At 43.1% G+C, this 27,782-nt stretch overlaps 1 protein-coding gene across 1 annotated transcript; it reads right to left on the reverse strand.

Annotated features, from left to right (window-relative positions):
* th (tyrosine hydroxylase) lies at positions 1-27,553 on the reverse strand (the record flags this gene model as incomplete). The annotated part of the gene is made up of 13 exons (XM_080737757.1): positions 1-160; positions 5,421-5,554; positions 6,652-6,747; positions 8,018-8,074; positions 9,186-9,255; positions 13,588-13,723; positions 14,501-14,646; positions 19,212-19,262; positions 19,760-19,827; positions 22,596-22,684; positions 23,176-23,350; positions 25,988-26,197; positions 27,470-27,553. 13 exons carry the CDS (start codon positions 27,551-27,553, stop codon positions 1-3), a joined length of 1,476 nt encoding a protein of 491 aa, XP_080593883.1.
* Between the last annotated feature and the right edge of the window lie 229 nt (positions 27,554-27,782).

Here is a 27,782-nt window from a genome sequence, read left to right on the forward strand (position 1 = left end):
TCACGACAGAACGTTGAGGGCGTCCGCCAGGGTCTTGAGCTCGTCCTTCACGTACTCCAGGCCTCCGCGGATCTTCAGCGGGTTGTCCAGGACCTCGATGCTGCTCGTGTACGGATCGAACCTCACGGAGAACGGCCGATTGATGCCGGCCACGTATGTCCTGTCGGAGAAGAGCAGCCAAATCAAGTCATTCAGGTCCATAGGGCTGTCACGATATGACATTTTACATGACAATTAATTGTCACTCAAATAATTGCGATTGAACGATTAAATTGTGCTTTTGTCGTTGACAATTACATTTCTGTTTGGCTTTTAGGCACATGGCAGATATGACACATAACCTAAATACACAAAGAAATTACTGACATATCCGACAACTTACTACTTAAAAAAATTGCATTGATGGTGGAAATAGCCGATCTACAAGCTCACAACGCGTCGCATCTGCTATTTCGACTATTTTGTACGATTATGGCGATTATGAAAAATAATCGTGATTATGTCAAATAATCGCAATTAGAACGATTATGTACAGTAATCAGTTTGACAGCCTTAGGTCCATGTGTAGAACAGGTGTCTTCAATGTGTTTCAGGTCAAGGACCCCTTAGCTTAGAGAGAGATGAAGCAGGGACCCCCACTATATACTCTGTATAAAATTGTGTCGCAGATAAAACTTTTTTCATAGATAGTTTCCTAGAGTTCCTGTGTAAATAAGCCATAAAGCTTACTAGAATCTCCTTTTAGTTGACCTTGTACCAGTGATTTGTACAGTCATGAAACTGTACTTTTTCCGATTGCAAACTGCTAATAAACTCTTCAATCTATCAATCAATAGACTTGTTTGACAGCACTATCATCAGTGTTGTGAAAATTATTCATCTTTTCTATTACTGTGTTGGATTCATGTTAATGTGTGCTTTCAGACAGTTAACCTTTTAAACCCTCAATAGTCAACTTGACCGTTGGCTCTGTACTTGATCTGCACTTTTGCCCTCTACACCAACTCTCTGTAAATAGCCGATCTACAAGCTCACAACGCTGCTGCCGGCCAATGTTCCCCATCATACAATGGTTTGGTGGATCCCCTGTAGTCACTATGAGGACCCCCATAGGGGTCACGGACCCCCTGTTGAAGACCCCTGGTGTAGAAAGTGAAGCACCCATAAAAACCTTTAATAGCTAGAAGGCTTGCACTCTGTAGAGTGCATACCTCTCTTGTGGTTTCTTGAGGTCAAGTTTAGCATACTAAAAACTGACATTATTCTTTTCATCATGGTCGAGCCATTCAACGACAGTAGGGACAAAGCACTGAGCAGTACCATTTCAGGTGGGATCAGGTTTAGCATATTGAAACTACAAAAAAAGAACTTCAAAAACAATAGCACAAAGCACTTGCCCAGTGCTTATGCATCTTTCAGGTGAAAGTGGGGGAAGTGAAGTACTTAAATTTAGCAAGCAGCCTACAGAAAACAAATTATCATATGCATGGCCCGAATTATCATATGCATGGCCTGGAGAAAGGTCATTAATTAGACCCACGCGAAGATGGGACAACTCAGAAAAATGCTTGCATAAAACTGTACGAGATATGCAGCCATATTATTTTGTCAAATGTATAAAGCTGCATAAGCTGCATAAACCCCTAATTGCTCGATGATACAGTAGGTGATAGGGCATTCACCAAATATTTGAATATTCGAATATCAAAGTCACTATTCGACATTATTCACCTAAGTCGAATATTCGCTTAGTTTTATTTTTTACTGTTTTCTCTTTTAAAAATATATAGTTTATCAAGCTTGGCTAGATAGGAAGTCATAAGAATGAGTTGTCAATGCCCCTGGTGGATGAATTTGTTAATGCTCTATACTAGGGATTCTCAAACCTTTTTAGGCCGTGACCCCCAAAATAAACATATTTGAACTGGGGACCCCCACCCTGACAAGCACTTGGAATTGTAGGTATTACATTTAATGTGACTCGGTTCCGCGTTGCGAGGCGTTGTGAGCATGTAGATCTGCTATTTTCACAATGTTCGCCTCTTACTTCATTTGACAGTTTGGCCAGATTGGCCAGTCCTGTCGAATATTAGACTATTCGAATACTTTGAGGTCGAATAATTTGAATACTAAAAATCACTATTTGTGAATGCCCTGGTGATATGAAAGTGTGTGAATGGGTGAATGTAATACACTTGGATAAAGGGAAAAGGCGCCATATACAGTACATGCACCATTTACCATGTTGTGTTAGTGGCCACACCTGCAAGAGACCAACTGCATGGTTCACTATGCAAGATATAGAAGCCGGAATTATGCATGAGTCAACATGACCACATGCACACGTCTTTCTGAATGAAGATTTGGAAATGATTATGAATCTCACCTTCCAGTCATGGTACTTTGGTCATTGTACCATATTCATGTCATATTGTAGCCTGGTTAATAAACCAGACTGCACAACACCACCCCTTGGCGGTAGTGGTTGTGTAGTGTGGTCTGGACCCTCACGATTGAGATTCTATTTCCACCAGCCACCAGAAAGGGTTAGCCAATCAGGGCTGTAGGCTTGGGGCACGTGGTGGGTGGTGGCCTGGTTCAAAACCATTCAGCCAATCAGGCGAGTCTGTGTGTATACAAACACATCCCCCCTCCACTCTCATTACAGACATCAAAAAGGTTGTAGTCTTAACTCTTTGATGCTTTCATTGACTAACGAGCTATTGACACTTGTATGGCTCAATCAATTACTGCAGTTCAAAACCCCTTTGAAGTTCAAAGGGAGCAATTAAGAGCTCTGGTTAGTGGTTAGGCTTTAGCCACTAACGCGGTCTCAGAGATATAAATGCCATTAAATGCGGGTCTGTAGCCTAATACATGTCAAACTAGGGGTCCTTGAAATTAAAATGGTTGAGAATCACTGCTAGAGCCGTAGAAATCTCTTATGGGGGTCCCTGGCATATCTTTTCAAATGGGGGTCCGTGGGCTAATAAGTGTCAATTTGGGGGTCCTTGACACGATAATATTTAGGAACCACTGGTCTATGGGACACGTGTCCGGCGTCGCAATAGCGACCTGGCGTTTCCCAAGGAACCTAAGCACAACGGTGGGGGCCAGTGGTTGGCAAGGAGATAGGGAGCGCTTTGCTGTGTTCACTTGGACCGTGCAAAGATTTACTATTCTGTCCATAACGGCACATAACTCGGTAACGGCGCTGAGTCGGCTCATGCGCCCACAGCGCTCGACACGGCGACTCGCCCGAGACAGCGCGTCTCCGTCGTCATCACCGAAAACAAGCGCTCCTTTCCCTTGCAGCCCCCCGCGCCCCCACCGTTGCGCTTAGGGTCATTGGGAAAAACGTGGACGCGTCGCAATCAGGACTCAGGAGTGAGCTACTTTTGGTGAGATTTAGTATAAAGGGGGAAAAAAGGACAGAGCCCTCGGGGGGAGGGTCAACTATATGCAGTATATAGGGTTAAGCAGTTACAGGCAGCCAAACAAAGAGACGAACGGAATGAGGCGAAAACCGCAACCCAACCGCCGTATGTGAATATATTAAAAAATACAAAAAAATACAAGTCGGTCAACCTACAGGAATCTCTTCTACCGACAAACCGTCTGAAACCTTCTCGTAAACCCAAATATTTTTCTTAGCCGGGGGGAAATTCCCCTCCTTTCAAGGACCAGTAGATGTTTGTGTCAGAAAACCTGGATCTTGAATCCTGTCTGCACCTCTCGTACATCCACCATGAATGTGCATACTCTCTATAACGGATGGGCAAATCACATGTCCTGCTGTCCTCAGCACCTGAGACCTAATCCATCCATCCCTATATAAAACACCATTCAAACGTTTTCCCACGCCAACGCTCTCTCCCAGGGACGTGCTGGGCCCCTGATTCAGCCCGGGAAAAAGAGTTGTAGAGGCCCTCATTGCGCGCTATAGAGAGAGATCTCTCTCTATAGCGCTGCTGCTACTCAAAGATTTGTCATTTCAGATCATGACAAGTGACAAGCCAGTGGGCCAATTACATGAGTTATATTTCGTCATTGTCGGGTGGAAACCTTATATGTCCAAAACCATTTTAAAAATGATTTAAACTTCAGATCTACAAGCACACAACGCCTCGCAACCACGAGGCGTTGTGTGCTTGTAGATCGGCTGTTTTCACTACTTTTGTGCGACAGCCTTGTATGATGAAGCAGGGCTTTGCTTTGCGAAAAAATGTACAAATTTGAAACTTGGAGATACGAGGTTTCTGCCCGACAGTGACGATTTACTTTGTTGGCCGCCCAGTCCCAAAAATGGAACGAAGGCCGACATTTTATTTATTTATTTTTTCTAATGGCCGGCCTGGACCGGCCGGGAATGAACCGGCCGTTCGGGAGTTGTCCCGCTTTTCCCAATGGCCAGCACGTCCCTGCTTTCTCCAGTAGTGGGAAAAAGTATTCAGATCTTTTACTTAAGTAAAAGTATCAATATTGCAGAATGTAGAAATACTCTGTTACAAGTAAAAGTTCGTAATTCAAAAAGTATTTGATGTACCAAAACTAGAAAGTACTCATTATGCAGAATGTCCCATTTCAAGTTTTCAAATGTATACAATTTATAAAAAATCTTTTGAAAATAGCAAATCTACAAGCTCACAACAATGTGTTGCGAATAGCATTGAAAATACCATTGAAAATTGCTATTTTCAAATTGTTGAAATGTATATACCGGTACTATAGGGTGGAAGTGGGTAAAGTATGTTTTGTAATAATAATGAAATTCTACAAAGTAACTAGTAACTAATGCTGTCAAATAATTGTAGTGGCTTCCGAGATGTAGCAGAAGTATTGAAAAAAAATGGTAAAGAAAAAGTACCTCAAAATTGTTTGAGGTTTACTCAAGTACTGTACTTAAGTACAGTACTTGAGTAAATGTACTTAGTTACACTTTATACCACTGGTACACTCATCCATTTACAGGAGGAGAGATGTCATGTGGCAGTCTCCTAGTTAGAAAGACCAAATGCAGCGAAAACACTCACTAAACTAAAGCTACTTGTTTTCGCAAGGCAACATTTGATCTGGCCGCCAAGTGAAACAAAACAGCGTTTTCTTTTGCCTGGGTAAGAGAGAATACATTGGTAACAGCTGTCTGCTGGCTCGTACAGGGCTGACAAACAACAACACTACAAACCTTTCTGCCTGGCCTTGGGGACTGGCTGGCTGTTCTCTGACCTTGTCCTCACATAACCCTTTCTGCGTCTTAAAAGTGTTGCTTTTTGTGCGTGCGTGCGTGTGTGCGTGCGTGCGTGCGCGCGCGTGCGTGTGCGTGAGAGAGAGAGAGTCTAAGACTCTATGTGGTATGTGCGTGCGCGGCGAGCGCGGCACGTGCCGGTGTGTGCATGCGTCAACGTGCAGCACGTGCGTACCTGAGTTTCTCCTTGGCGTCTGCGAAGCTCTCAGAAACAAAGTAGACGGTTTGGTATTCCTGGTCCTGGTAAGGCTGCACCGCGGCCGCCTCGGGGTCAAACTCCCTCCTCTCAGGTTCGTCGGACAGGGAGTGCTGTCAGAGACAGAGGGGGAGACAAAGAGGAAAAAATATTAAAGTTCCAGGTAACCCATTTTCACTCTGTGTCTTAGAGCAGTGGTTCTCAACCTTTTCAGGCCGCGACCCCCCAAATAATCGTACTTTCACTGGGGACCCCCCCCCCCCCACACACACACACACCCTAACAAGCACTAAAGAGTCGAGGCATTCGATTTTGTATAACACAGTTCTATTGTGAAAATAGCAGATCTACATGCTCACAACGCAGCAGCTATTTTCACAATTTCTGCCTCTAATATTTGACAATTTGGCCAATGTTTAACTTGTCATTTTAGAGGTATTAAAAAGTCCTTAAATTGTCACTTTAGAAATGTGCAGATACCCTCTATACACTTAAACGTTATGTTGGTTTGTTTACAGTTGAGTGAGAAAACAATGTTGCACATTAAGTTAATCATCTGGGGACCCCCCAAAATAATTTGGGGACCCACCTGGGGGTCCCGACCCACAGGTTGAGAACCACTGTCTTAGAGGAGGGCAGTAGACAGGTTCAGAAATATCAGAAATCATCGGTAGGCACTACTAGGCAGCATTGGTAATTTTTAGGTTTAAAACTTTTTTTAAATTTCTATATAAATGCAATTACAATAGCTTCTATTTCTTACAGCCTGCTAATGTTCCAAATGACTATGAGAAGCTGTTGTTTCTATTAGCTTGGAGATTCCGCATCGATGAGACTAGGGATGGGACGATATGCGATATTATCGTTTATCGTGATAAAAAACACTCACGATAATCGTATCGTGGAGATTTAATGTATCGTGATATCGTCCTCCGTCATGCACTGGGATCAATTCACCTTTTATTTGCCGAGCTGCATATCCGGTACCACTTCTATAATTGGTAAAAGGTAGGCCTACTTATAATATACATACTTGATATAGTCTTTTTCTCACTCTCTATTAAATGTCTTTGCCAAAAAATAGCCGATCCACATTGATTTTGATTATCGCGATAATATCGTAAATCTTTTGTCATAATAATCGTGATGTGACATTTTCATATCGTCCCATCCCTAGAGAAGACGTGTGTTGGCACTGCACTGTACGAACCTCCAGCTCCCCAAACGAGGAGAGCAGTCCAGCTCCGTACGCCTTCACCGTTCCGTTCTGCTTACACAGGCCAAACTCCACTGTGAACCAGTACAGCTGAGGGACAATCAGACAAGTAAACAGTCAACACTGTAGGAAAGTCCTCATTGACCCCACCTTCTATATTGCCCCAAGGTCATGACAATCTTTACTAGGTCATCCTGGCCTTCTTCAAAGTGAAGTGTTGATTTCCATTGTTTGATGCTCTTTTTGATGTCTGATTCTGTTTGTGTGATCAATCTGATGACAGGTGTTTCGCATTGATTAGCCAGGCTATATAAACCTGCTGTCCTGCCTATCTTGTTCAGTTGTGTTTGTCTTCACTGAGAGTTGGTCCTGCTCTTCAGTTTGCTGTACTACAATCCCTGTTTATTATTGTGCATAAAGGTATGTTGGATACATTATGTATTAGGCATCGTACTGTACATTGTGAATGTATCAGCATATTTGGTTTGTTAAAAGATAAGAATTGTTGTACCTTTATTTCTATAGTCTGTATTTGCTACAGTATATTGATATTGTACATTGATATAGACCGGTTTCTTGTTTACAAACATTGAGACTAAATGCACAGGTGACTGTATCATGTAATCAGTCCGTCCAATCCCCAAACCTGTTGTTTTGGGGAGCGCTGGTTAAGCCTGGTTTCATTGGCTAATTTTGGTACCGAATCAAACGTGACGTGGACCAGAAACCCGTCTATACAGTATTTGATGTTACAGTTCTTATTATTGTTGCACTTTATTGTTTACACATTAGTGAAATGTATGTTTGTTGTTTGATATTTACAGACCACAGCTGTAATAAATCCTTGACTGCGACCAAACGTCTGGTTATTTCCGAGTCCTCTGACCGGGACTCATCTCCATAGTTGTACCTGCTTTAAACCACACACTCCGTAGATCCGGTCTCCTTTTCAAACACAGTCCCTGCCGGTCAACTGCCTGATCAACAATTTAAATAGGGGGTTCCCCGCCGATCAACTTTTATCAACTTTTTTATAAAAAGTAATTTTTTAAGATATTCTTTGCGGAAAAAACATAAGGAATACACAGATTTTGCTGGCAGGAGCTGGATTATTTATGTATTTACTCTGGCAGTGAATGTCAAAGGGTTATTTCACTTTCAAACATGTTTATGGTCATTTTCATGGAAAAAAGGAATACAAAAATTGTGTGCTTGTAGATCTGCTGTTTTCACTAGTTTAGTATATTTTTTAGATGATAAATACAAAACGAACGGTTTTGGACATAACAAGGTTTCCACCCGACAACGACGATATACTAAACAAAAATAACATTTCAAATGGGGAGGGACAGCCACTCACTGTGGACAGCTTCTCGATGTCTTCCTCTGAAGCGCCCAGCGATGCCAGGCCGATGTTCTACAACAGAACATTGGACAGAGGTTATAACATTACCGCATATAGTCTGCCACATCCTTTCATCATAACAACTACATCATCACAGCTTATCAGAAGTGCATGGAGCGGCAAGAAAGGAGTAGAATGTGGGATGTAAGAGCGGCAGGGGCGTCACAAGGGGGTGAAAAGTGGGACCGAGTAATTAGGCCCAAGGTGGAGGGGCCTTAATTATTTTATACTTTAGCTATTGAAAAATAGCAGATATACAAACTCACAGCGCAGCACCGAGTGCCGCGCTGCAAGCTTGTATATCTGCTATTTTTGAAAAGTCGAATATATGTATTCTTTAAGCGAACTTAAGCGAACTAAAATTTTGCTTCTGGGGGTCCCTGGAACTAAATATTTTGAGATGGGGATTTGTAGCCAAATACATATCATTTTGGGGGTCCTTAACTTGCAAAAAAAGTTGAGCTCTGCTATTTTTCATTATTATCCGGCTTGGTTGAATGCTTGATTCTGATTGGTCGAGTGCTGAAATCAGCGGTGAATTATAGGCGTATAATGACCGCTCCGCTCTATAATTCATCGCTGCCTAATCAACGGCTCAGGACACCTGCTGCATTCAGGCTGCACTGCGTGAATTTAGTGCTGTATCCAACATGTCAGCCATGTAAACAAACACACAGCGTCATTTACAACTAAACGTTGCTCTCAAGAATATTTGAGGCGAGAAATAGACGGAAAACAGAAAATGGATTCTGTTTGATCAGCACTTCCTTGTTTTCCAAGGCGACCGTGTGGAATACTTTCAGCCGTCTGTAAACAAGGAAATTCTTTGTTTTGTTTTTAGTTTTGAGTCAAATTATAAATTGTATTTATTAGCCGGGTAATAAGTGCTATAAGGTCTTGCTGCACGGTCATTATGGCTTATATGGACACTTCAGGCTGACAATTCCCCGAGGCGCTAAGCCCATCGTGTCCATATAAGCCATAATGACCGCGCAGCAAGACGTTATCGCATACATAGTTAAAGCACAAAATAACGCGCAATAACGCGTTCCCAGTCTAAACGGGTCTGTACCCAGTGCCCAGAATTTGGTGTGACACCCCTGAAGAGCGGCCTCGTCCTCACCTGTGAAAACTGGGCGAAGGTTCTGTCTGCCAGCATGGGCACGTGACCCATCAGCTCATGGACACAGTCCCTGAGAGAGAGAGAGAGAGAGAGAGAGAGAGAGAGAGAGACCAAAACAACATTATGGCCCCTGATGAGAAGATAAAGCAACAGAGACAGAGAACATAAAGCTTCGGTCTGAAGAAAAGCATGATCGGATTTAGAGCAGAGCAGACCTAGCAATATCTGTCTTGAAAAAACGTACAAAAACATACGCACGCACGCACGCACGCACACACACACACACACACAAATCAATAACTCCATAACAGAATTTCACTTTTTTCCATTACTACTCTCGTGTAATCGCATCCTCATCTATCTATAAATGCGACAAATCTCTGTCTGTTTGTTTGTTTGTTTGTAATCCACGTATCTCGAGAACCGTTCGTCCCACCGGCTTCAGATTCGGCACGCGCGTTCCCCGCCGCCGCGCGGAGTGCAGTGCAGGGCCTCGACCCGACCTGACTCGCGGTTTTCCGAAACCGGCGCAAAACGTTCGGAATCTCCTTATGCGGAGCTGATTGTTGACATCAGGCTGTTCTGGAGGAAATCGGCGCAAGCGCTGACTCATTGTGACATCACTTCATAAAAGGCTGTGACATCACGTACGCCACATGAGTCAACAAAAAATCTCTGTGAATGTGTATGTATGTATGTGAATCTCGAGAACCGTTCTTCCCACCGGCACACGCTTTCTCCAGATATAGGCATAAAATGAATCCCCGAATGCGGAGCTGATGTCTGACATCAGAGTTTTCCGCAACCGGTACTGTGTGTGCAGAGATCTCCATATATGGGCATAAGGGGACAAAGGCAAACAGATGGTCAAAACGGGTCCTATGACAACAGGTATATTGGGGTTTGCATTAAAGGGTGGGGACAAAGGCTAACAGATGGTCAAAACGGGTCCTATGACAACAGGTATATTGGGGTTTGCATTAAAGGATGGGGCATTCATGGGGTCCAATCCAAAAAAGAAAATAAAAGAGACAAAAACAAACATAAGACAAGCGACAAAGCGTGGGACTGGGAGGATGACTTGAATGATGCAGATTTAAGCAGGCTGTGTATTCTGCTTAAAGAAGAAACAAACAAAAAGCGACAGAGATCTCATATATGGGCATAAAATGGACGCAGATAAACAGATATCTCCATATACGGGCATAAAGGGACACAGACGGACAGATACAGAGATCTCCATATATGGGCATAAAATGGACACAAATAGACAGATATCTCCATATATGGGCATATGGGCATAAAATGGACCCAGAACTATATCTGCAGTGATCTCCATATATGGACATAAAATGGACGCCGACAGACAGACAGATACAGATATCTCCATATATGGGCATAAATGGACACAGGCAAACAGATGGTCAAAACGGGTTCTATGACAACAGGTATAATGGGGTTTGCATTAAAGGGCGGGGGATTCATTCCCTATTTACATCGTTCCCGAGTTGGCCAGGTCGCCGACTAGACGCTGGGCCGCCCGAAGGGCGGCCCAGCTTCTAGTTCATATAATGGACGGTAAAAATAAAATAAAAAATGTAGGCCTATTTCATTTTAAATTTCTTCCAAGTCACATAACAAACATATTCTGTCCTCTTCAGAAGTACCAATTAACCAGCCTATTTCTATAGCTAGTGGTAAGGTCTTTTGGATACATTTTGCGTGACATATGGTTCTTATTCCCAATTGGCCCCTCTGGCGCCCCTTGTGTCTCCATTGAAAACCTGTGGCATTGGTCAAAGTGGTGTCCAGGTACACTCAGAATTCCTTTTAGGGGTGCCCGATGGACCCTTACAGATCTGTAACTCCGAGAGAGTACAAATGGAACCATCCTAGATCGGCTATTTTCTCAATTTCTGCCTCTAATATTTGGCAATGTTTAATCTTTCATTTTAGAGGTATTAAAAAGTCCTTAAATTGTCACTCTAGAAATATGCATATACCCTCTCTACACTTAAAACTTTATGTTGGTTTGTTTACTGTTGAGTGAGAAAATAATGTCGCACATCGTGACTAATAATTGAAGCCGAGGCCGAATTGCGCCAAATCGCATGGATGAGCCCTGACAGCACATGGTTGGTGCCACAGACTCCAAATTTCGCACACAGACAGCTCAGACCTTTGCCTACGTTCTTAGCTAGGCCTCGACCCGACCCGATATGCGGTTTTCCGGAACCAACGCGAAAGGTTCGGAATCTCCATATGCGGAGTCCTGACTACTAATTGAAGCCAATGGACGCCGAATCCGAATTGGCCCGAATCGCATGGATGAGCCCTGACAGCACATGGTTGGTGCTACAGACTCCAAATTTCGCACACAGACAGCTCAGACCTTTGCCTACGTTCTTAGCTAGGCCTCGACCCGACCCGATACACAGTTTTTCGGATCCGGCACGAAAGGTTTGGAATCTCCATATGCGGAGATGACTGACATCGGGCTGTTCCGGAGCAAGCGCTGACTCATTGTGACATCACTTCATAAAAGGCTCTGACATCACATACACTAGATGAGTCAACAAAAAATCTCTCTGAGTGTGGCATAAACATAAGTCTTTCTTCCTCTCACTTCGAGGTGAGCAAAGTTCAGGGTGCTCTTCAGAGCGGTTGGGTTCCGGGGAATTAGCGGGCTGTGTCTTTAAGAGAACCAGGTGAATAATGTGGATAAGCCCGGGCAGTTCCCTCTCACGCTAAACTTAAATAATAAAGGGGAATAAGGAGCCCAGGGGCTAGGGAACTCCGGGGCGCTCTGTAAGTAAAGTAAGGGGTGAGTTACGAAGGCTCTCACTTGCTCTCACTTGCCTCGACCCGACAGATATCTCCGTATATGGGCATAAAAGGGACACAGACTGATACAGAGATCTCCATATATGGGCAGATACAGAGATCTCCATATATGGGCATTTGGGCTAGAGTATAATGGGCATAAAAGGGACACAGACAGATACAGAGATCTCCATATATGGGCATATGGGCATAAAATGGACACACGGTTTTCCAAAACCGGCGCAAAATGTTCAGAATCGCATATGGGCATATGGGCATAAAATGGACACAAAAATTGGACGCATATAAACAGGTATAATGGGGTTTGCATTAAAGGGTGGGGCATTCATTCCCTATTTCAAATTCGGCACGCGCGTTCCCCGCCGCAGCAGGTAGTGCAGTGCCCGGCCTCGACCCGATCCGATACGCGATTTTCTGGAACCAGCACGAAAGGTTCGGATTCTGATGTCTGACATCAGGGTTTTCCGGAACCGGCACTGTGTCTGCATAGATCTCCATATATGGGCATAAAATGGATGCAGACAGACAGATACGGATATCTCCATATATGGGCATAAATGGACACAGGCAAACAGATGGTCAAAGATCTCCATATATGGGCATAAAATGGACGCAAAAAGACAGATACAGATATCTCCATATATGGGCATAAATGGACACAGGCAAACAGATGGTCAAAACGGGTCCTATGACAACAGGTATAATGGGGTTTGCATTAAAGGGGGAACCAGCACTGTGTCTGCAACACAGTCGGAGGCACAGACAGATACAGAGATCTCCATAATGGGCATAAAGGGACACAGACAAACAGATACAGAGATCTCCATATATGGACATAAAATGGATGCAGACAGACAGATACAGATATCTCCATATATGAGCATAAATGGACACAGGCAAACAGATGGTCAAAACGGCTTCTACAGAGATCTCCATATGGACATAAAATGGACATAGACAGACAGATATCCCCATATATGGGCATAAATGGACACACGCAAACAGATGGTCAAAACAGATCCTATGACAACAGGTATAATGGGGTTTGCATTAAAGGGCGTGGCATTCATCCCCTATTTACATTGTTCCCGAGTTGGCCAGGGCGCCTAGTTAAGTTAATCATCTGCGGACCTCCCAAAATAATTTGGGGAGCCCCCTGGGGATCCCGACTTACAGGTTGAGAACCACTGGTGTAGCGTGGTGTACTCACGGCTCAGGGGAGAGTGCATGGGGGAGGAACAGGAGGGTGGTGTAGTGTAGTGTAGTGTAGTGTAGTGTAGTGTAGTGTAGTGTACTCACGGCTCAGGGGAGTGCATGGGGGAGGAACAGGAGGGTGGTGTAGTGTAGTGTAGTGTACTCACGGCTCAGGGGAGTGCATGGGGGAGGAACAGGAGGGTGGTGTAGTGTAGTGTAGTGTAGTGTACTCACGGCTCAGGGGAGTGCATGGGGGAGGAACAGAGGAGGGTGGTGTAGTGTAGTGTAGTGTACTCACGGCTCAGGGGAGTGCATGGGAGAGGAACAGAGGAGGGTAGTGTAGAGTGTAGTGTAGTGTACTCACGGCTCAGGGGAGTGCATGGGGGAGGAAGCATGGCGGATGTACTGCGTGCACTGGAACACCCGGAACGCCAGGCTGGCCAGGAAGTCCCGCGCCGAGAGCAAACCTGCCACCGGACGCAACTGGAACCCTGTGCGCTCTGTGTGTGTGTGAGTGTGTGTGCGTGCGTGTGTTTGTGTGTGTGTGTGTATGTTTGTGTGTGTGTGTGTGCGTGTGTGTATGTGCGTGTGTAAGAGAAAGAGAGAAAAGACTGTGTTAGATAAAATAAACATCATGTAGTTTTATAAACTTGTTGACAAAGCTCTGTATACAGTGGTAACCGTAAGGCTCACACCGAAACGCTCGCCCCCATTTTCTTTCTCTTTTTTGTGTCGACCGCTCGCCCCTCAGCGATGCATTTGTTTTACAGAGTTGTCTGACTGAACCAAAGAGAGGTTGTTACCAGGGACGTGCTGGCCATTGGGAAAAGTGGGACAACTCCCGAACGGCCGGTTCATTCCCGGCCGATTAAGGCCGGCCATTCGGAAAAAAATAAAAATAAAATGTCGGCACTCGTTCCATTTTTGGGGCTGGGCGGCCAACAAAGTAAATCGTCACTGTCGGGCAGAAATCTTGTATCTCCAAGTTTCAAATTTGTAAATTTTTTCGCAAAGCAAAGCCTTGCTTCATCATACAAGGCTGTCGCACAAAAGTAGTGAAAACAGCAGATCTACAAGCACACAACGCCTCGCGGTTTCCACCCGACAATGACGAAAAATAACTCAACTGGCTTGTCACTTGTCATGATCTGAAATGGCAAATCTTTGAGTAGCAGCAGCGCTATAGAGAGAGATCTCTCTCTATAGCGCGCAATGAGGGCCTCTCCAACTCTTTTTCCCGGGCTGAATCAGGGGCCCAGCATGTCCCTGGTTGTTACCTTTGAGGAAGCGAGAGACGTCCTCCAGCTGAGGGATGTTGTCTGGGCTGTACCCACAATGCCTCTCCAGCAGACGGAAGGCCTCCAGGTGCTCCGTGCAGGCGTGGGTGTTGTACAGCTCCCTCAGGGTACCGTACACCGTTCTCCTGCAATCCACAGGGTTCCCACACATTTTGACCAAGTAATTTCCAAAACTTTCCCAGAATATTTAACCCGATTTCCAGGACTACACATTATATAACAATAATTCAGCTCAATAACAGGTCGCTTACTCCTATGCGCAAAGCCCAAAGACATGCCAGTGGTTCTCAACCTTTTCAGACTGTGACCCCCGAAATAATCATATTTTAACTGGGGACCCCGGCACCCTGACGAGCACTAAGAGTTGAATAATTTTGTATAACACATTTCTATTGTGAAAATAGCCGATCTACATGCTCACAACGCCTCGCGTTGCGAGGCGTAGATCGGCTATTTTCACAATTTCTGCCTCAAATATTTGACAATTTGGCCAATGTTTAATTTGTCATTTCAGAGGTTATTACAAAATCAATAACCAAAAACAATGCATAGCTATTTTTCCAGGACCTTTCAGGACCCTTGATCAATTCCAAAACGTTTCCAGTACCGGAAAAAATATTTTTCGAATTTCAAAATATTTCCAGGAATTTCATGACCGTGGGAACCCTGAATCCATCCGTGATGTTGAAAACTAACGTACTTCTTCTTTTCCTTTCGGCTGTTCCCTTCAGGGCTCGCCACAGCGAATCATCTGCCTCCATCTCACCCTGTCCTCTGCCTCCTCTTCTCTAATGCCAACTAACTTCATGTCCTCTTTCACTATACTGTACAATACATCCATAACTCTCCTCTTTGGTCTTCCTCTAGGGCAGGGGTCTTCAACAGGGGGTCCGGGACCCCTAGGGGGTCCTCAGAGTTACTACAGGGGGTCCTCCAAATCTTTGTGTGACTTTTTTTTTCTCCTTTCTTATATTAACCACGTGAACACCACTTGAACCTATAGCGTCCATATTCTGAGAACTTTAGCCAAAAAATATTTTCGGCAAAGAGCTTTGGTGTAGAGGGGGAAAAGAGCAGATTCAGTACAGAGTGAAAGGTCAAGTTTATTATTGACAGTTCAAGTGGTTAAATATCTGAAAACACACATTGACATGAATCCAAAATACACTCATGATCGTGCTGTCAAACAATGAAATCTATGAACAGATTGTGGGGGTCCCTGCTTCTTCTCTCTCTCAACTAAGGGGTCCTTGGCCTGAACACATTGAAGACCCCTGCTCTAGGGGCTAGGCCTCCTGCCTGGCAGTTCCAAACTCAGCATCCTTCTACCGATATGCTCACTATCGCTCCTCTGTACATGTCCAAACCATCTCAGTTTGGCCTCTCTAGCTTTATCTCCAAAACATCTAACATCCGCTGTCCCTCTGATGTCCACGTTCCTGATCCTATCCATCCATGTTACTCTAAGAGAGAACCTCAACAAATGTACTAAAAAGCATTTTATGTTATCTGTGAGTGAGTAGCATGCATGTACCGTACATGTGTGGAGGTTGAGTATCTGATTACAGTTGCAGATCATTTCAAGTTTTATTCAATTTAAGGTTCTATCCACATTTTAATTAATTAATTATTTTTTCTCTCTACAACAGGGGTCTTCAACGTTTTCAGGCCAGGGACCCCTTAGCTGAGAGAGCGATGAAGCAGGGACCCCCTCTACATTTTGTATAAATGTGTGATGCAGATTCTCATCGATTTCATATAGATTCTTAGACTTGTTTGACAGCACTGTCATCAGTCTATGTTGGATTCATGTTTTTAGTTAACTAGACCTTTCACTCTGTACTTTCTTACCTCTACACCAAAAATCGCCGATCTACAAGCTCTGAGCTTGTGTAGATCTTCTATATTTGGCTAAAGTTCTCCTCAGAATAGGGATGCGATTCAAGTTGTTAATTTAAAAGAATGATCCTATCACAAAGATTTGGTGGCCCCCTGTAGTAACTCTGAGGACCGCCTAGGGGTCCCGGACCCCCTGTTGAAAACCCCTGCTCTACAAACACAGCAGATATCAGAGTTGTTAATGCAAGCTTTCAGAGCAGTTCGAGCAGTATCATCGCTTGATAGTAGCCACACATTACCATTTGCCACACTGAGTGGCGATACATTGAATGAAAGCATTTATTTCTGTACCCTCGCTGACATGTTGCACTTAGACGACCTAAAGCTGATATCTAGATTGCTTTAATAGCACCCTCCATCTGTCACTAATTGATCAAAATAACTATGGTGGCCAAATCACACCGCCATGACTCACATTAGCACGTGTAACAAAGAAGCTTATCGTCGTTGCCGGGTGGAAACCTTGTCCAAAACCGTCTGTTTTGCATTTATCATTTAATAAATGATTTAAACTAGTGAAAACAGCCAATCTACAAGCACACAACTTGTGTGCTTGTAGATCTGCTGTTTTCACTACTTTTGTGCGACGGCCTTGTATGATGAAGCAGGGCTTTACTTTGCGAAAGAACGTACACATTTGAAACTTGGAGATACAAGGTTTCCACCCGACAACGACGTTATGAAGCTGACTCATTGAGGAATAAACTGACACGGCATGGGGTTAAGACTTATATATATATATATATTATTACACAGCTTGGTTGAATGCTTGATTCTGATTGGTCAAGCGCTGAAATCAGCGGTGAATCATAGGTGAATAATTACCGCTGCGCTCTATAATGCACCGCTGCCTAATCATCAAGGCTCAGAGCACCTGCTGCATTCAGGCTGCGCTGCGTGAATTTAGTGCCACATCCAACATGTCAGCCATGTAAACATACACACAGCGTAAAACTAAACGTTGCTCTCAAGAATATTTTTGAAAACATTTGAGGTGAGAAATAGACAACGCAGCAGACAATTGGACTCGAGTCATAGAGACTCGAGTCGCAAATTTGACGACTTGCAACTCGACTCGGACTTGAGGGCAAAAAACTTGAGACTCGACTCGACTTGACTTGGAAGAGAATGACTCCAGACTCGACTCGACTTGACTTGAGACATGCTGACTCGGACAACTTATAGCATGTTGTTGTTTTTTCATTGTAGGCTGTTTTTTTTTGTTTTTTTTATGCAAATATCATTCTAATATGACCGGCAGGGCGGTCGTTAACGTCAACACTACGCCACTCACCAAAGCAGTCGTGAACGCCATGCTATAGGTTCACACTTTTATTGATTGATTGATTGATTGATTGATTGGAGACAGGCATGTAAGCGACTAAAGCGAGAGCACAAGCACGGAAGCAGCCAAACACTCTGATCAGTGGGCACAAACAACCTTGTGACTCGACACGACTCGACATAACCTTGTGACTCGACTCGACTTGACATAACCTTGTGACTCGACTCGACTTAACTTGAGACTTGCTTGAGACTTGGACCAAATGACTTGCTACTCGACTTGGACTCGGATCAGAGGGACTTGTACAATTGTCTGCGACGCAGTATCAGAAAATGGATTCTATTTGATCAGCACTTCCTTGTTTTCCAAGGCGACCCATGTTGCGCTGGGGACGCTCAGCGCAACAATTTCAGCAGTCTGTGAGTCAAATTATTAATTGTATTGTGTAGCCGATTTAATAAGTGCTGTAATGTCTTGCTGCTTGGTCATGATGGGTTAATATGGACACTTCAGGCTTATAATTAATAATATAACTAGAAGCAGTGCTCTTCCGAGCACAGGTCTCCAACAGGCCAGGCGTCCTGGTGGTGCTATAAATAGGCCAATGTAAAATGGGTAGCATGTGTTCTTCGGCAATCTTAGACCTTTCATGGCAATCGGATGCTGCATGTATGATTTGAGGCATTGTGTTCCAAAAATGTGTTTTGCTAAAGTCTACCTGCTGGTGGCGCTATAATGGTCCAATGTGAAAAGGGTAGCATTTGTTCCTTGACCTAGTGGGAATATATGTGGCAAATTTCACAGTAATCGCAAGCTGCACTGATGATTTGACACATTTTGTTCAAAAACTGAGCAATCCTGCAAACTTTGGAAGCCAATATTAGCCAATTAAGATGGAATATGAAATATCATACGGATCGCTCTTGATCACATGACTATAGAGATACTGTGTACTGATTTGCATGATTGTTGGAGAAAATCTGATGGAGTAATGTGTTTTACATAAGTTGTCCTCCTGGTGGCGCTATAAAATGCAAATGTGAAAAATGCAGGGCAAAGGTTTATCCTTAACCTCTGTCTAGGGAGTGCACATACAAAGTTTTCCACTTATCGGTGGAGTTAAAGTGTGTGCTCAGTTTGGCGCGGAGATTAGCTGGTAACAAACTAGAGGGACGCACGGACGGACGCACGGACGGACGGACGGACGGACGGACGGAAGGACGGACAGACGGAGGGGAAAACATACTCTCCCATGCCTTTTGGCTGGTGGAGACAATCACACACACGCACGCACGCACGCACGCACGTACGTACGTATGTATGTATGTTCTACGCCAACCCCATATACTGTATATATCGGTATTGCACAGCAAGCAAAATATTAAACAATAAGGAATTGTACTATACGTTAATTATTTCCAATATTATAAATGGTCACATGTATAGGCTCAACTGAAACACACAATCAGAATGATACACAATAGATGTCATGAATAAATCAAGTACCAAGTGCTTATCTCCTCTTCTGTGTACTCCAGTCTGGGAATGACCTCCCCGCTGAGGACCAGAGCAGACAAACATACTTTTACTCATTCATCAGGTTGTCTAGTGGTGGACAAATGTGCTCAACACCAGTACTTGAGTCAAAGTATAGATATTCCTGGTCAGAATATTACTAGTGAAAGTAGTCAAATTAGTACGTGAGTACTAGTACTGGCATAAAAGAATATTTCTAAATTCAAAAGTACATGCTTCTAAAAATACTGAACTATTGAAAAGTAAGACTTACAAAGTACATTTTATTTTTAATATCAATGATGCATAATAATAATGTAATTGTTTGGGGGTATTTGTCACTAAACATTTTTATATTACCGTATGTGTCCCCTGCATTCTAAATTATTTATCTATCTAAATAACTATTACAAAGCCTATTGTACTGTATGTGAACAAGCATCGGGATGACATAATCTAGTATCTAAAATAGGCAACAAGCACTAATAAACAAGAAGTGACAGGGTGTGAGGTTGAGTGTGAAGAGATGATCATCTTACTATCTGTATCTGAAGGCGATCTCTCCAATCATCTTCCGCCGCTGTCTGTAGATCATGTCTGTGTAGCCCTGTACAAAATGAGGTCAACAATGAGGTCACACCACATATATACACCACTGTGTAGGCAATAAGGATGGGACGATAAGCGATATTATCGTTTATCGTGATAAAAAAACACTCACGATAATCGTATCGTGGAAATTTAACATATCGTGATATTGTCCTCCGTCATGCACTGGGATCAATTCACCTTTTATTTGCAGAGCTGCATATCCAGCACCACTTAAACCCTCTATAAATGGTAAAAGATACTTATAATATATGTACTTGATACAGTCTTTTTTCACTCTCTATCAAATGTCTTTGCCAAAAAATAGCCGATCTACAACCTCACAACGCATCGCGTTGCGATGCATTGCGAGCTTGTAGATCGGCTATTTTTTGGCAAATGTTCCGCCCCAGGATAATGGATTTTGATTATCGCGATAATATCGTAAATCGTGATTTCTTTTGCAACAATAATCGTGATATGAAATTTTCATATCATCCCATGCCTAGTAGGCAAGTTTTTAACTGATATTTTTTATTGATGTAAGGTAAGCCTATGTATTTATTTTGTCTAAAATAAATAAATGCGGGTGGAAACTGGAAACCTTATTACCGGTACGTCCAAAACGTGTTACTTTTCAGGACTCAAATTCAAAAGCATCAAAAGTAGCAGATCTACAAGCTCAAAGCTTGAGACAACATTACGACGTTTCGATGTCTATTACATCTTCGTTGTGACCTGACACATTGAAACGTTGTCGTTCTACCCTTGCACCCTGATGCAAGAAAAATGCTCCAATCACCCGGGTTTCTCCAGTGCTGTGGTTTCAAATGTTTTGATTTCAAGGACCACCATAACACCATAAGAGTGTACAAATGAAAGGTTCCATTTTGTACACTCTATGAGTTACAAACTAGGGATGGGACGTCATGAAAATGTCATATCACGATTATTGTGACAAAAGAAAACGTGATTTACGATATTATCGCTATAATCAAAATCCTGGACGTAACATTTGCCAAAAAAATTGCCGATCTACAAGCTCACAACGTGTCGCATTGCAACGTGTTGTGAGCTTGTAGATCTATTTTTTGGCAAAGACATTTGATAGAGAGTGAAAAAAAGACTATTAAGTAGGTATATTATAAGTACCTTTTACCAATTATAGAGGGTTTAAGTGGTACCGGATATGCAGCTGGCAAATAAAAGGTGAATTGATCCCAGTGCATGACGGAGGACGATATTACGATAAATTAAATCTTAAACCTGCGCCTCGTGTTTCCCAACACCTCTCAGCCGGTGTATACTACCCCGGTAACCACTCGCCTATTGTGGCTTATTGCTTTAGTATACTGCACCCCTGTGTGTCAAGTTCAGGAAGGCTAGCATGTATAAACTGCAGGTTGCTTATAATGACTGCATGAGAATATTAATGAGAAAACCAAGGTGGAGCAGTGCAAGTGAGTTTTCTGTAATATGGGTGTCAATACGTTTCATGCACTTCTGCCCGAGTTTCCCGAGTTATTACAGTAGTCCCAGGCTGCCACAGCCCGAGTTTCCCGAGTTGGAAGCCATTTTGAAAAAAAAAAAAAAAAAAAATCAAAAAATGTTTTTATAAAAAAAATTCTAAAAATGCCTCAAATGTATTAGGCATGATCGCAATTGCGAAATTGCATGTTTAGCCCCATAACAAACACATCTTTCAAAATGTCAAAAATTGCTGTTTTGTCTGACTTTGAAGGCTTGTATCTCATGAATGCCTGAACGGATTTCCAAGCGGATTTTTTTGTTTGAAAGCTGTTAAAAAGTACTACACATATGGTGCATGATCTAGGCATGGGCGTGCACCATCCGTGCACTAAAAATTAATCCGTGCACTAGAAATTTAGGAAGGTGGCAGTGTTTGTTTTGTCTGACTTTGAAGGTTTCTATCTCATGAATGCCTGAACGGATTTCCAAGCGGATTTTTTTGTTTGAAAGCTGTTAAAAAGTACTACACATATGGTGCATATATGGGCATGCACGATCCGTGCACTAAAAATTGATCCGTGCACTAGAAATTTAAGAACGTGGCATCCTGGTACTTGGCGGCCATCTTGAAAAGGGCATTCAATGAGTTAACAAGGTATTATAATTATATTCTCCACACTTGTATTCTCCCCAGCTTGACAAGATGGTATATTCCCAGGTTCCGCAGGTCAGCTGCACAGGTGCAATGCATTATTGTTAATTGTGGCACGTTTACTAACATGCCAAGTTTAGCTGCACTTGTACAACCATTCCAGGCTGCCATATCCAGCCCAAGAAACCGTAGAAACCAGGGGGAAAAATAGAATGTACTTCTTAAAATAAATGTATCATGCTGTTGCTAAGGCGTTGCACGCGTGCAAGACACCAGTCATGTTGCCATACCTTAGCTTTTTCTGAACTGACGCCACTGTAGTGTGCCGACATACAACAATATCAACACCCTGACTCTGTTTTGATGATAATGGAACAGAGCCTTCATTAGTGTCATTAGTAAGACCCGTGAAGAAAGTAAGGCAGGGGCCCAATTTCTTTCCAATATGGTTTCTGTGTATAGAGCCATACCCAGACCAACCTGTAGGAGTCCCTAGTGCAGCAACAGAGGTCACGATCCCCTTCTGGCTTCCCACCCGCAAAACACTGACAATAGTGTTGGTTGGAAGAGCTAACCCCACGGTGAAGGAATCTAACCCAGGTCTCTCTCCACTGAGAATGGGTTTCTGCTGAACACGCTAAGAAAGAAGCCTTTTATATACTCACAGGATGGTCGTGATCTAAATCCGGATCGTACTTAGTGACGAGATGGTGACATTTGTCCAATTCAGCTATTCTCTTTGGGAACCAGTGAACTGGAGGAGAAAAGGGAAATTAGACAAAAATGAATGACTCCGGGAGGACAGTCTACAGACAGTCTGTATTCCAGTGACTTAAAAGCAGTGGTTCTCAATGTGGGGTCCGGGGACCCCCAGGGATCCTTGCAGGGGTTCCAGATGGCCCCCAGCAAAATGTGTTAGTAGCACTGCAGTGGTAAACTAGAAGCCACTGATCCAATGGTCCTATGGGATTTTGGAGACCGAAGACGATACTATTCAAAAAGAGCTGATCTACAAGCTCACAACGCGTTGTGATGAAAGATTTGGAATAATTAGAGTCTAAACTTTAGACCTTGTCCCTGGCACACAGACCCCCTTTTTTACCCCCTTTTCTCCCCAATTTAGCCGTTATGCCAATTGATTCCTCCCCACTTGTAGCTTGTACACAGTGATACAACCATAGCTTGTACCGCTGTGTATTTCACATCGTGACCTAATAATGGTAATGGAAATGGGGTGCGTCTTACATTTAACCTCTTTGGTGGTCTTGACATCGTCTGCGATCCTCTTGATGGCGCTGATGAGCGTGCTGACGTCAGAAAGGTGCACCTCACAGCGGACAAAGTACTCCAGGCCTTCCAGGCCGTCCTTGGGCTTCCTGCATGTCCGCGTCTCCAAATGGTGGATCTTAGCTTCAAAGGTCTTCAAAGGCAGACACACACCAGTGTTGTTTTGACAGCAATAGATTTCGATTTTAGTCATAGTCTTTTGAATGATATGTCTTTTAGTTTTAGTCATAATTTGGTCACCTGAAAAGTTTTAGTTTTAGTCTAATTTCAGTCTACTAAATATCATAAGATTTTAGGCGACTAAATCTACAGTTGATTTAGTCAACTAAAATGCATTTTGGCAGGCCTTGATGACATTGTAATGGCTGATTATACACTTGGTTGCGTGCTGAAAATAGCCGATCTACAAGCTCACAAACTCACAACGCGTCGCAGTTGTGAGTTTTTTATTTCGTTTTCGTCATTGAAAAAAACAATTTTGTCATAGTTTTAGTCTACGAAATCAACACTGAGACACATACAATTTTCAATTTAGGCATTTGGCAGATGCTCTTAATCCAGAGCCATTCACAGAAAGCAAGGTTAAACACAGGTAATACATCAAATGCATACAGAAATAGTCATCTAGGACAGTGGTTCTCAACCTTTTCAGGCCGTGACCCCCAAAATGATCAGAATTTAACTGGGGACCCCCTCACCCTGACGATCACTTGAGGAATTAAATTTTGTATAACACGGTTCTATTGTGAAAATTGCCGATCTACATGCTCACAACGGCTTGCGTTGCGAGGCATCTATACACTTAAACTTTTTGGTTTGTTTACTCTTGGGAGAGAAAACAATGTTGTACATTAACTTCATCATCTGGGGACCCCCCAAAAATAATTTGGGGACCCCCCTGGGGGTCCCGACCCACAGGTTGAGAACCACTGATCTAGGATCATAGGTAAACCAAGCACCTACCCACAGTCTAACGTTTAAACAGTATAATATCAAAAAAATAAATAATCTGTGCACTGAAGATATAAAAGCGTTAGGATACCAGATCTACAAATTAACCTGGCATCTGTCTACATAACATGCTGTCTAAATTACATTCTATGCTCAAGGTCGACGAGGCTATAGGCTAGGGTTCCCCAATAGGCGGCCCGCGGGCCATTTGGTGGGGGCTACTGTCTGGCCCCCACCAACCCCAGTAATAATGGTGGTATAAGAGCAGCAAGAACACTAGTATATCGTCGTTGTCGGGTGGAAACCTTGTATCTCCAAATTTGTACGTTCTTTCGCAAAGTAAAGCCCTGCTTCATCATACAAGGCCGTCGCACAAAAGTAGTGAAAACAGCAGATCTACAAGCACACAACGCCTCGCGGTGCGAGGCGGTGTGTGCTTGTAAAATATATATATATATGTTCATAAAATGTAAATATGGACTTAGACTGTTATTCGTCTCAGGTACTCAATTGTTTAACATTTAGTATTGTAACATAAAATACAAAACTGATATAGCCTACTGTATGTTTCAGTAAAATAATTAAGCATGGCCACCGCGACCCCTATAGCTCTCGAACATGACAATGAAATTTGAATTGTGAGAGTAAAACAAATTCAAATGTTTTCCAATTTGTCTTATTAAGCCACCTATAACAAATCTGCTTTTCTGTTTTAACAACACATTAGGCTACAACATATTTTCAGATGGGCGTCCGCGGCCGGCTAATGAATGTACATATTAATTAGCGGGTTCCTTGATTCAGAATTTTAAACCCTCTATAACTGGTAAAACAGACCTGGAAATAACATACTTGATACTGTCTTTTTTCATGTTTTACCAAATAAACCAGCTCAGTGGCCTTGTGGTTAGAGTGTCCGCCCTGAGACTGGGAGGTCGTGGGTTCGATCCCCGGTCAGGTCATACCAAAGACTGCAAAAATGGTACCCAGTGCCTCCCTGCCTGGCACTCAGCATCAAGGGCTGGATTGGGGGGGGTTAGATTATCACTACTGATTTCCTGAGCGCAGCACGGCTGCGGCTCACCACTCCAAGATTGTGTCAAATGTGGAGAACAGATCTTGCATACAGCGTCGGCAATGTATGTGACAAATAGTTGGGATCTTAATCTTAAATCTCTTTGCAAAAAAAATAGCCGATCTACACGTCGTGAGCTTTTTTTTTTTTTTTTTTTTTTGCAAACGTTCCGCCCCAGGATAATGGATAACAATATCGTAAATCGTATATCTCATTATATCTCATTTCTTTGGTCACAATAATCGTGACATGAAACTGTCATATTAGTCGGGGATCCACATGCCCAAAAGCTCAAGGAATAACGTTGAACCTGTGATGTTATGCCGCACCTTTTATTTCTGTTTTATCTATTAGTTTGATCATTAAGGTCCACAGAATGTGAGGCCTGCTCACTGTGATGACTGTGAAAAGTGATGAGTCATCACTTTTGTTGGTCTGTTTTCTAGCCCAAGCCCATGTTTTTTGTGCAAAACAAATGCTTGCAATTCTTTCTATATATTTCCTTTCCTGTGTAGTGGAGTCAATGGGACAGTGAATATACATATTGGCCATAACTTTTTTTCGCAATGTTTCTGGCAGAGCAGGCCTCTCATTCTGTGGACCTTAATGACCTAACTAATAGATAAAACAGAAATAAAAAGTGCGGCAGAACATCACAAGTCCTCTCCCATTTTGAGGGACTGGATCCCCGGCTATATGGTCCCATCCCTACAGCGGGGACTCGGGTCGGACGTCCTCTCTTACCTCGAACACCTTGAGGGATCGGGACAGCGTGGGGGTCTTGGAGGCTCTCAGGGTGAAGTAGAGGTTGAGCAGAGCCTTGCCGTCGTCCTCCTCGAACACGATGTGCTCTGCGGGGTCCGCCGCCTCGGCCGCAGCCTCTCTCTCCGCTGCCTCCCTCTCCTTGCGAGCATCTTCGATCAGACTCTGCCTCCTGCCCACGAACCTGGGAGACTGCGACTGAAACACACACACAGATATACAGTATCGTCGTTGTCGGGTGGAAACCTTGTCCAAAACCGTTCGTTTTGTATTTATATTTAAAAGAGAGATTAGACGTTTGAAAACAGCAGATCTACAAGCTCGCGCCGCGTTGTGAGCTTGTAGATCGGCTATTTTCACTACTTCTTAAACATTTGTTTTCTAATTTATGGAATTTCTTTGATTTTTCTTTGATTTCTTATTATTGTATAAATTAATGCAAAAATCATTGAATTTTGTTTTTAATTCATTAAAATGTTAGCTTTTGGGGGATTATTATTATTATTATTTTTTACATGTTTTGAAATAATAATAATTAAAAACTAAATGCAGGAAATCAAAAATTAAGGGACCCATAAAAACACTGTTTGGGAACCAGCGTTCTATAGAAAAATCGTGTTGATTTAATTTAGTTAAGCCTATCCTAACAGCCTATCCGCAAGGGTTACTAATTTGAGTTGTATTTGCAGTGCACACTAATAAGATGTAAGTTAGCAGTAACAGCTTAGTAGGCTACATGGGGGATTGACACAGCGAGGAATGAGGATATAAAGAAAAATAACACATGTTTGTGGGTCCCTTAATTTAGTTTTTAATTAGTGTTATGGTTAGTTTAAATTTTTAAAAAGAATCCCCCAAAAGCTAAGATTTTCACAGTAAAAAAAATCATTTCTTTAATAAATAAAAGAAAAATCTAAGACATTCCATAAATTAGAAAACACATATTCACAGTCAGAAGTAGGCTATACAAGCTCACAACGCGGCGCGAACGCGGCTCGGAGAGAACTTTAGATCCGCAATTTTCACTAGTTTGGGTCCAGGGCAAACGTCCAATCTTTCCTTTGGGTCTTGACTTGAGCTGTGAAAAGTTTGGGAACCACTGCTTTACACATCTCCAAAAAAAGGCATAACAATTAACAACATACACGGCTTTGCTCAAATGCAGTTTATACAGCCTACCGTATTGTTGCAACTTGCCAAAATACAACTCAAATGTGTGATTTGAGTGCACCACGCTTCCATGGTCGCGCACTGCATTGGACACATTGGACAGCTCCGGTGCGTAAAGGCGCTCCGTGCGCGCAGCGGCTTCAGCCCTCTGACACATGCAGTCAGTCAGTCCTCTACGGTTTTAACATGGCTGACACATGTAACACTGGCCCCTCTAATTCAATTGATTGGAGTCATATCCAATCCAATTTAAGCTTTTTTCTTTTTTTTTACTGGTATATAGCCTGATCTTACCGTCACAGAATCAGACCTCTCCAGTTCGGAAGCCGCCCGGCGGATGCTCTTCATGGAGGAAGAGGAGCTGCTCGAAATGGGCATCTTTCAGCAGGGTGTTTGTGTGGAGGTGGTGTCGTGTTGTGTTGTGTGTGTGTTTGCGTGTATGTGTGTGGTGTGTGAGTGGAGTTGGATGTGGCTATTGGCTAACGGCTGGACCTCTCACTGTGCTGTGCTGTGCCGTGCTGTGCCGTGCTGTGCTCGCAGCAGACGCCCTGTCCCATGGGTTATTTATGGGGGGGTCAATTATTTGTACTTCCTGACGTCAAAACCC

This window comes from Nannobrachium achirus (genome assembly GCF_963921795.1).
Source record: "Nannobrachium achirus genome assembly, chromosome: 11".
In the NCBI taxonomy this organism is placed as follows: domain Eukaryota; kingdom Metazoa; phylum Chordata; class Actinopteri; order Myctophiformes; family Myctophidae; genus Nannobrachium; species Nannobrachium achirus.